General features: G+C 50.3%; 1 protein-coding gene across 1 annotated transcript; it reads left to right on the forward strand.

Annotated features, from left to right (window-relative positions):
• Positions 1 to 3,188: 3,188 nt before the first annotated feature.
• Positions 3,189 to 4,301, forward strand: LOC138504889 (PAX-interacting protein 1-like). The gene has a single exon (XM_069625296.1). It carries the CDS (start codon positions 3,189 to 3,191, stop codon positions 4,299 to 4,301), a length of 1,113 nt encoding a protein of 370 aa, XP_069481397.1.
• The last annotated feature ends 7,672 nt before the right edge of the window (positions 4,302 to 11,973 follow it).

Consider the following 11,973-nt stretch of genomic DNA (forward strand, 5'->3'; position numbering starts at 1 on the left):
GCACGTATCCCAGTGCTAGAACACCAGCACAATCAGCAGACACATATCCCAGTGCTAGAACCCGAACCCACTCAGCAGACATTTATCCCAGTGATAGAACCCCTGCACAGTCAGTAGACATGTAATACCAGTGCTAGAACCCCAGCAAATCAGCAGACACTTATCCCAGTGCTAGAACGCCAGCATAATCAGCAGACACGTATCCCAGTGCTAGAAACCCTGCACAATCAGCAGACATTTAGCACAGTGCTAGAACCCCAGAACAATCAGCAGACACATAACAGTGCTAGAACCCCAGCAGACATGTATAACAGTGCTAGAAACCCAGCACAATCAGCAGACATGTATCCCAGTGATAGAACCCCAGCACAATCAGCAGACGCGTATCCCAGTGCTAGAATCCCAGCACAATCAGCATATGTGTATCACAGTGCTAGAACCCCAGCACAATCAGCAGACATGTATAACAGTGCTAGAACCCCAGCACAATCAGCAGACACTTATCCCAGTGGTAGAACCGCAGCCCAATCAGCAGACACGTAATCCCAGTGCTAGAACCCCAGCACAATCAACAGACACTTGGTAGAACGCCAGCACAATCAGCATATGCGTATCACAGTGCTATAACCGCAGCACAATCAGCAGACACGTAATCCCAGTGCTAGAACCCCAGCACAATCAACAGAAACTTATCCCAGTACTAGAACCCCAGCACAATCAGCAGACACATATCCCAGTGCTAGAACCCAAGCACAATCAGCAGACACATATAAAAGTGCTAGAACCCCAGCAGAATCAGCAGAAACGTATAACAGTGCTAGAACCTCAGCACAATCAGCAGACACGTAGAACAGTGCTAAAACCCCAGCGCAATCAGCAGACCCTTATCCCAATGATAGAACCCCAGCACAAACAGACACTTATGCCATTGCTAGAACCCCAGCACAATCAGCAGACACTTATGTCAGTGACAGAACCCCAGCACAAACAGCAGACACTTTTCCCAGTGCTAGAACCCCAGAACAATCAACAGACAGTTATCCCAGTGATAGAACACCAGCACAATCAGCAGACACTTAGCATACTGCAAGAACCCCAGCGCAATCAGCAGACACCTATCCCAGTGCTAGAACCCCAGCACAATCAGCAGACACCTATCCAGTGCTAGAACCCCAGCACAATCAGCAGACACTTATCCCAATGCTAGAATCCCAGCGCAATCAGCAAACAAGTATCCCGGTGCTAGAACCCCAGCACAATCAGCAGACACTTATCCCAGTGCTAGAACCCCAGCACAATCAGCAAACACTTATGTCAGTGATAGAACACCAGCACAATCAGCAGACACTTATCCCAGTGCTAGAACCCCAGCACAATCAACAGACACGTATCCCACTGCTATAACCCCAGCACAAACAGCACACATGTATCACAGTGCAAGAACCCCAGCACAAACAGCAGACACGTATCACAGTGCTAGAACGCCAGCATAATCAGCAGACACGTATCCCAGTGCTAGAAACCCTGCACAATCAGCAGACATTTAGCACAGTGCTAGAACCCCAGCACAATCAGCAGACATGTATAACAGTGCTAGAACCCCAGCACAATCAGCAGACACTTATCCCAGTGCTAGAACCCCAGCACAACCAGCAGGAGCTTATCACAGTGCTAGAACCCCAGCACTATCAGCAGACACTTATCCCAGTGCTATAACCCTAGTACAATCAGCACACACTCATCAAAGTGCTAGAATCCCAGCACAATCAACAAACACTTATCCCAGTGCTAGAACCCCAGCACAATCAGCAGGCAAGTATCCCAGTGCTAGAACCCCAGCACAATCAGCAGACACTTATTCAAGTGCTAGAACACCAGTGCAATCAGCACTTATCCCAGTGCTAGAACCCCAGCACAATCAGCAGACACGTATCCCAGTGCTATAACCCCAGCACAAACAGCACACATGTATCACAGTGCTAGAACCCCAGCACAAACAGCAGACACGTATCACAGTGCTAGAACGCCAGCATAATCAGCAGCCACGTATCCCAGTGCTAGAATCCCAGCACAATCAGCAGATATGTATCACAGTGCTAGAACCCCAGCACAATCAGCAGACATGTATCACAGTGCTAGAACACCAGCATTATCAGCAGACACGTATCCTAGTGCTAGAAACCCTGCACAATCAGCAGACATTTAGCACAGTGCTAGAACCCCAGCACAATCAGCAGACACATAACAGTGCTAGAACTCCAGCAGACATGTATAACAGTGCTAGAAACCCAGCACAATCAGCAGACATGTATCCCAGTGATAGAACCCCAGCACAATCAGCAGACGTGTATCCCAGTGCTAGAATCCCAGCACAATCAGCAGATGTGTATCACAGTGCTAGAACCCCAGCACAATCAGCAGACATGTATAACAGTGCTAGAACCCCAGCACAATCAGCAGACACTTATCCCAGTGCTAGAACCCCAGCACAACCAGCAGGAGCTTATCACAATACTAGAACCCCAGCACTATCAGCAGACACTTATCCCAATGCTAGAAACCCAGCACAATCAGCAGACACTTATCCCAGTGCTAGAATCCCAGCACAATCATCAAACACTTATCCCAGTGCTAGCACCCCAACACAAACAGCAGATATGTATTACAGTGCTAGAACCCCAGCACAATCAGCAGACACTTATCCCAGTGCTTGAACCCCAGCACAATCAACCAACACTTATCCCAGTGCTAGAACCCCAGCACAATCAGCAGACAAGTATCCCAGTGCTAGAACCCCAGCACAATCATCAGACACTTATCCCAGTGCTAGAACCCCAGCACAATCAGCACTTATCTCAGTGATAAAACCCCAGCACAATCAGCAGACACTTATCCCAGTGCTATAACCCCAGCACAAACAGCACACATGTATCACAGTGCTAGAACCCCAGCACAAACAGCAGACACGTATCACAGTGCTAGAACACCAGCATAATCAGCAGACACGTATCCCAGTGCTAGAAACCCTGCACAATCAGCAGACATTTAGCACAGTGCTAGAACCCCAGCAGACATGTATAACAGTGCTAGAAACCCAGCACAATCAGCAGACATGTATCCCAGTGATAGAACCCCAGCACAATCAGCAGACGCGTATCCCAGTGCTAGAATCCCAGCACAATCAGCAGATGTGTATCACAGTGCTAGAACCCCAGCACAATCAGCAGACATGTATAACAGTGCTAGAACCCCAGCACAATCAGCAGACACTTATCCCAGAGCTAGAACCCCAGCACAACCAGCAGACACTGATCACTGTGCTAGAACCCCAGCACACACAGCAGGAGCTTATCACAGTGCTAGAACCCCAGCACAACCAGCAGACACTGATCACCATGCTAGAACCCCAGCACAAACAGCAGGAGCTTATCACAGTGCTAGAACCCCAGCACAATCAACAAACACTTATCCCAGCGCTGGAATCCCAGCACAATCAACAAACACTTATGCCAGTGCTAGCAGCCCAACACAATCAGCAGATACGTATCCCAGTGCAAGAACCCCAGCACAATCAGCAGACACTTATCACAGTGCTGGAATCCCAGCACAATCAACAAACACTTATCCCAGTGCTAGCAGCCCAACACAATCAGCAGATACGTATCACAGTGCTAGAACCCCAGCACAATCAGCAGACACTTATCCCAGTGCAAGAACCCCAGCACAATCAACCAACACGTATCCCAGTGCTAGAACCCCAGCGCAATCAGCAGGCAAGTATCACAGTGCTAGAACCCCAGCGCAATCAGCAGACACTTATCCCAGTGCAAGAACCCCAGCACAATCAACCAACACGTATCCCAGTGCTAGAACCCCAGCACAATCAGCAGGCAAGTATCACAGTGCTAGAACCCCAGCGCAATCAGCAGACACTTATCCCAGTGCAAGAACCCCAGCACAATCAACCAACACGTATCCCAGTGCTAGAACCCCAGCACAATCAGCAGGCAAGTATCCCAGTACTAGAACCCCAGCGCAATCAGCAGAAACTTATCCCAGTGCTAGAACCCCAGCGCAATCAGCAGACACCTATCCCAGTGCTAGAACCCCAGCACAATCAGCAGTCACTTATCCCAATGCTAGAACCCCAGCGCAATCAGCAAACACGTATCCCGGTGCTAGAACCCCAGCACAATCAGCAGACACTTATCCCAGTGCTAGAACCCCAGCACAATCAGCAAACACCTATGTCAGTGATAGAACACCAGCACAATCAACAGACACGTATCCCACTGCTATAACCCCAGCACAAACAGCACACATGTATCACAGTGCAAGAACCCCAGCACAAACAGCAGACACGTATCACAGTGCTAGAACGCCAGCATAATCAGCAGACACGTATCCCAGTGCTAGAAACCCTGCACAATCAACAGACATTTAGCACAGTGCTAGAACCCCAGCACAATCAGCAGACATGTATAACAGTGCTAGAACCCCCGCACAATCAGCAGACACTTATCCCAGTGCTAGAACCCCAGCACAACCAGCAGGAGCTTATCACAGTGCTAGAACCCCAGCACTATCAGCAGACACTTATCCCAGTGCTATAACCTTAGTACAATCAGCAGACACTCATCAAAGTGCTAGAATCCCAGCACAATCAACAAACACTTATCCCAGTGCTAGCACCCCAACACAATCAGCAGATACATATCACAGTGCTAGAATCCCAGCACAATCAGCAGACACTTATCCCAGTGCTAGAAACCCAGCACAATCAACTGACACTTATCCCAGTGCTAGAACCCCAGCACAATCAGCAGGCAAGTATCCCAGTGCTAGAACCCCAGCACAATCAGAAGACACTTATCCCATTGCTAGAACCCCAGCACAATCAGCAGACACTTATCAAAGTGCTAGAACCCCAGCACAATCAGCAGACACCTATCCAAGTGCTAGAACCCCAGTGCAATCAGCACTTATCCCAGTGCTAGAACCCCAGCACAATCAGCAGACACGTATCCCAGTGCTATAACCCCAGCACAAACAGCACACATGTATCACAGTGCTAGAACCCCAGCACAAACAGCAGACACGTATCACAGTGCTAGAACGCCAGCATAATCAGCAGCCACGTATCCCAGTGCTAAAATCCCAGCACAATCAGCAGATATGTATCACAGTGCTAGAACCCCAGCACAATCAGCAGACATGTATCACAGTGCTAGAACACCTGCATAATCAGCAGACACGTATCCCAGTGCTAGAACCCCAGCACAATCAGCAGACATTTAGCACAGTGCTAGAACCCCAGCACAATCAGCAAACACATAACAGTGCTAGAACCTCAGCAGACATGTATAACAGTGCTAAACCCAGCACAATCAGCAGACATGTATCCCAGTGATAGAACCCCAGCACAATCAGCAGACGCGTATCCCAGTGCTAGAATCCCAGCACAATCAGCAGATGTGTATCACAGTGCTAGAACCCCAGCACAATCAGCAGACATGTATAACAGTGCTAGAACCCCAGCACAATCAGCAGACACTTATCCCAGTGCTACAACCCCAGCACAACCAGCAGGAGCTTATCACAATACTAGAACCCCAGCACTATCAGCAGACACTTATCCCAGTGCTAGAAACCCAGCACAACCAGCAGACACTTATCCCAGTGCTAGAATCCCAGCACAGTCATCAAACACTTATCCCAGTGCTAGCACCCCAACACAATCAGCAGATATGTATAACAGTGCTAGAACCCCAGCACAATCAGCAGACACTTATCCCAGTGCTTGAACCCCAGCACAATCAACCAACACTTATCCCAGTGCTAGAACCACAGCACAATCAGCAGACAAGTATCCCAGTGCTAGAACCCCAGCACAATCAGCAGACACTTATCCCAGTGCTAGAACCCCAGCGCAATCAGCACTTATCTCAGTGATAAAACCCCAGCACAATCAGCAGACACTTATCCCAGTGCTATAACCCCAGCACAAACAGCAGACACGTATCACAGTGCTAGAACGCCAGCATAATCAGCAGACACGTATCCCAGTGCTAGAAACCCTGCACAATCAGCAGACATTTAGCACAGTGCTAGAACCCCAGAACAATCAGCAGACACATAACAGTGCTAGAACCCCAGCAGACATGTATAACAGTGCTAGAAACCCAGCATAATCAGCAGACATGTATCCCAGTGATTGAACCCCAGCACAATCAGCAGACACGTATCCCAGTGCTAGAATCCCAGCACAATCAGCAGATGTGTATCACAGTGCTAGAACCCCAGCACAATCAGCAGACATGTATAACAGTGCTAGAACCCCAGCACAATCAGCAGACACTTATCCCAGAGCTAGAACCCCAGCACAACCAGCAGACACTGATCACTGTGCTAGAACCCCAGCACACACAGCAGGAGCTTATCACAGTGCTAGAACCCCAGCACTATCAGCAGACACGTATCCCAGTGCTAGAACCCCAGCACAACCAGCAGACACTGATCACCATGCTAGAACCCCAGAACAAACAGCAGGAGCTTATCACAGTGCTAGAACCCCAGCACAATCAACAAACACTAATCCCAGTGCTAGAACCCCAGCACAATCAGCAAACACGTATCTCAGTGCAAGAACCCCAGCACAATCAGCAGACACTTATCACAGTGCTGGAATCCCAGCACAATCAACAAACACTTATCCCAGTGCTAGCAGCCCAACACAATCAGCAGATACGTATCACAGTGCTAGAACCCCAGCACAATCAGCAGACACTTATCCCAGTGCTTGAACCCCAGCACAATCAACCAACACTTATCCCAGTGCTAGAACCGCAGCACAATCAGCAGACATGTATCCCAGTGATAGAACCCCAGCACAATCAGCAGACGCGTATCCCAGTGCTAGAATCCCAGCACAATCAGCAGATGTGTATCACAGTGCTAGAACCCCAGCACAATCAGCAGACATGTATAACAGTGCTAGAACCCCAGCACAATCAGCAGACACTTATCCCAGTGCAAGCACCCCAGCATATTCAGCATACACCTATCCCAGTGTTAGAACCCCAGCACAAACAGCAGACACTTATCCCAGTGCAAGAACCCCAGCACAATCAACCAACACCTATCCCAGTGTTAGAACCCCAGCACAAACAGCAGACACTTATCCCAGTGCTAGAACATGTGGTTATGCATTGTCTACGTAGAGCACGCCAGGAATACATCCATGCACAGGGGAGGGTGTGTGCATTCGCTACTCCTGACGAGGGGTCTTTGTTACCCATGAGGCTGCCTAGCTGTTGGCTTCTCTGATCCCAAGTCTGGCCGCTTAAGGGGCAGGGATGAGAAGAACATGCTCTCCCCACCTGTTTGTTGTGGCACAGATGGCCTCTCCAGCCTGGTGCTCTTTGGAAGGCAGTTGTGCACCGGTCTGCAGACACTGCTGTAGCCATTGGTCAAGGCCAGTAGCTGGCGTCTCCCTCAATACTCATCAGAAAGGCTGGTGCAAGACCAGCAAGTTCAGCTGGACCTGTGGCTTAGCAGGACTCCAGCGTTCAGGGATCAGGGTGCCAGTGTGGAAGCTTCAGTCTTGCTTCCCCATGTCTAGTCTCTCAAGCAGCACCCATTTCGTCCAAGAGAAATCTGTATCTTTAGGTAGCATCTATATGCTCAGTACAATGAGCAGACATTTATCACAGTGCTAGAACCCCAGCACAATCAGCAGACACGTATAACAGTGCTAGAACCCCAGCACAATCAGCAGACACTTATTCCAGTGCTAGAACCCTAGCACAGACACTTATCCCAGTGCTAGAACCCCAGCCCAATCAGCAGACATGTTTCCCAGTGCTAGAACCCCAGCACAATCAGCAGCCACGTATAACAGTGCTAGAACCCTAGCACAGACACTTATCCCAGTGCTAGAACCCCAGCACAAACAGCTGACACTTATCCCAGTGCTAGAACCCCAGCACAATCAGCAGACACGTATCGCAGTGCTAGAACCCCAGCGCAATCAGCAGATGCTTATCACAGTGCTAGAACCCCAGCACAATCAGCAGACGCTTATCACAGTGCTAGAACCCCAGCACAATCAACAGACACTTATCCCAGTGCTAGAACCCCAGCACAATAAGCAGACACGCATAACAGTGCTAGAACCCCAGCACAATCAGCAGAGACATATAATAGTGCTAGACCCCCAGCACAATCAGCAGCACGTATAACAGTGCTAGAACCCCAGCGCAATCAGCAGACACGTATAACAGTGCTAGAACCCTAGCACAGACACTTATCCCAGTGCTAGAACACCAGCACAATCAGCAGACATGTTTCCCAGTGCTAGAACCCCAGCACAAACAGCTGACACTTATCCCAGTGCTAGAACCCCAGCACAATCAGCAGACACGTATAACAGTGCTAGAACCCTAGCACAGACACTTATCCCAGTGCTAGAACCCCAGCACAAACAGCTGACACTTATCCCAGTGCTAGAACCCCAGCACAATCAGCAGACACGCATTGCAGTGCTAGAACCCCAGCGCAATCAGCAGATGCTTATCACAGTGCTAGAACCCCAGCACAATCAGCAGACGCTTATCACAGTGCTAGAACCCCAGCACAATTAACAGACACTTATCCCAGTGCTAGAACCCCAGCACAATCAGCAGACACGCATAACAGTGCTAGAACCCCAGCACAATCAGCAGAGACATATAATAGTGCTAGACCCCCAGCACAATCAGCAGCACGTATAACAGTGCTAGAACCCCAGCACAATCAGCAGACACGTATAACAGTGCTAGAACCCTAGCACAGACACTTATCCCAGTGCTAGAACCCCAGCCCAATCAGCAGACATGTTTCCCAGTGCTAGAACCCCAGCACAAACAGCTGACACTTATCCCAGTGCTAGAACCCCAGCACAATCAGCAGACACGTATAACAGTGCTAGAACCCTAGCACAGACACTTATCCCAGTGCTAGAACCCCAGTACAAACAGCTGACACTTATCCCAGTGCTAGAACCCCAGCACAATCAGCAGACGCTTATCACAGTGCTAGAACCCCAGCACAATCAACAGACACTTATCCCAGTGCTAGAACCCCAGCACAATCAGCAGACACGCATAACAGTGCTAGAACCCCAGCACAATCAGCAGAGACATATAATAGTGCTAGAACCCCAGCACAATCAGCAGATGCTTATCACAGTGCTAGAACCCCAGCACAATCAACAGACACTTATCCCAGTGCTAGAACCCCAGCACAATCAGCAGACACGCATAACAGTGCTAGAACCCCAGCACAATCAGCAGAGACATATAATAGTGGTAGAACCCCAGCACAATCAGCAGAAACGTATAACAGTGCTAGAACCCCAGCGCAATCAGCAGACACTTATCCTAGTGCTAGAACCCTAGCACAAACAGACACTTATCCCAGTGCTAGAACCCCAGCACAAAGAGCCGACACGTATCCCATTGCTAGAACCCCAGCACAATCAGCAGGCGCTTATCCCAGTGCTAGAACCCCAGCGCAATCAGCAGACACTTATCCCAGTGCTAGAACCCCAGCGCAATCAGCAGACACTTATGTCAGTGATAGAACCCCAGCAAAATCAGCACTTTTCCCAGTGCTAGAACCCCAGCACAATCAGCAGACATGTATAACAGTGCTAGAACCCCAGCACAATCAGATGTGTATAACAGTGCTAGAACCCCAGCGCAATCAGCAGACACTTATCCTAGTGCTAGAACCCTAGCACAAACAGACACTTATCCCAGTGCTAGAACCCCAGCACAAAGAGCCGACACGTATCCCATTGCTAGAACCCCAGCACAATCAGCAGGCGCTTATCCCAGTGCTAGAACCCCAGCGCAATCAGCAGACACTTATCCCAGTGCTACAACCACAGCATAATCAGCAGACACGTATCCCAGTGATAGAACACCAGCACAATCAGCAGGCACTTATCCCAGTGCTAGAACCCCAGATTAATCAGCAGACACATATAACAGTGCTAGAACCCCAGCACAATCAGCAGACATTGATCCCAATGCTGTTTAGGTAGCATCTAAATGTACGCGGTGGCAAGAAAAAACACACACACACACAAAACGCAGCACACTACTCCTGGCTACAGATTTCTTTTTCTAAGCTTGTATACCAGCTTGTGACTCTTTAAATGCCTGAGCAGTGTGTAGTTAACGCTTTCATTGATTTGCTGTGGACATTGGGAATATCTGCAGGCACGCGCTGCAAGCGTAGGCAAAGGGAAGAGATCCTAGGGGTCCCCCAAGTCTTCACAAACAACACCCCCAGCTGCAGGAGGAGGACACCTGGGCTGCAAAATGACACTTTAATTCCATTAAAAAAAATACAAATCTGTAATAAATAAGTGATAATGTATAGAAACACGGTTCCCCTTCGATGCATTATGTACAGACCTAGGGAATACAAGAGAGGGCGGGTGTGGGCTGACCTTGGCATTGCGAGGCATGGAGGGGGGAAGAACACCAGCCCCTGTGGGGTGTTCACTCCATGGAAGTACACAGAGTGGGCACCACTGTGTCCATAGTGACCCCAGCTGCCTCCACGGTGTGCAGGCAGTGCAGTCAGATCACCTCCCTCCTAAGCATCAGAAGATGCTTGTGGCAGAAGCAGATCTCCTCCACACTAGAAGTGGCACACACCTTACAGTCAGACCGTGCCCGAGACATGGTGGGCACCATCTATGGTAAAAGATTGGGTTACGCTTTCGGATCCTTGGTGCTGTGGCTTTTCGGAACATCCAACGTATGCCTTAGATTCATCAGTTCCATGACCTTTCATGGTGCAGCCAAAAGCCAACCCCATACTCCTGGGGGCCTTCGCTCCCTGCAGTGGGGGACACTCCTGCCCAGAGGATCTGGCGAGTCCATCCTAGGAAGTTAGGGTTCCCTCCTGTAGGAGATCCATGAAGGGACCTCAGGAACCCGCCTTCCAGTGCCATAACGAAGGCACCGCACCCAGGTCCAGGGGCAGGAGTCAGCCTTAAAATCACCTGAGGAGGAAAGGAACACAAATGCAGTGAGTTCTATGACCATGCATGAAGGACCACACTAGAGCAGGTTTCTAAACAGGACCTCCCTGCTTACCCCCAATGGAAGACACACACACCACAGACATGGCACGGGAAGCCCAAACCTGGAGAGACCTAAGTGTGTGCGCAGAGTGCTGCTACTACTCAAAACCAACACCTGTTATGTTGCTGCCCCACCAGTAGCAGAGCTTCCAGGATCACAGCGCTCATGTCAGACGGTCCTATGAATGGAGCGGCCATACACATAAGATTTCTAAAGTGCAAACCTACCTGGGAAGTAACAGAGTGCTGGACAATGGGGACTCACATAGGGGTCCCTAGTAGGGTGCAGGGGTAGCAGAGGCACTGGGATGGGGGGGTAGGGGAGGGGGCATAGGGATCACTAGTAGGGTGCAGGGGTAGCAGAGGCACTGGGATGGGGGGTAGGGGAGGGAGACATAGGGGTCACTAGTAGGGTGCATGGGTACCAAAGGCACTGGGATGGGGGGGTAGGGGAGGGCGCATAGGGGTCACTAGTAGAGTGCAGGGGTAGCAGAGGCACTGGGATGGGGGGTAGGGGAGGGGGCATAGGGGTCCCTAGTAGGGTGCAGGGGTAGCAGAGGCACTGGGATGGGCGGGTAGGGGAGGGAGGCATAGGGGTCACTAGTAGGGTGCATGGGTAGCAGAGGTGCTGGGATGGGGAGCGAAGCAGAGGGGTCACTAGTAAGGTGCAGGGGTAGCAGAGGTACTGGGATGGGGAGGGAAGCAGAGGGGTCACTAGTAGGGTGCAGGGGTAGCAGAGGTGCTGGGATGGGGAGGGAAGCAGAGGGGTCACTAGTAGGGTGCAGGGGTAGCAGAGGTGCTGGGATGGGGAGGGAAGCAGAGGGGTCAGTAGT

Source organism: Ambystoma mexicanum, chromosome 11, assembly GCF_040938575.1.
Source record: "Ambystoma mexicanum isolate Mex_15411 chromosome 11, UKY_AmexF1_1, whole genome shotgun sequence".
In the NCBI taxonomy this organism is placed as follows: Eukaryota; Metazoa; Chordata; class Amphibia; order Caudata; family Ambystomatidae; genus Ambystoma; species Ambystoma mexicanum.

Coding starts and splice junctions, on each gene's coding strand:
- LOC138504889 (XM_069625296.1), top strand. CDS start 3,189: ATGTGTATCACAGTGCTAGAACCCCAGCACAATCAGCAGACATGTATA.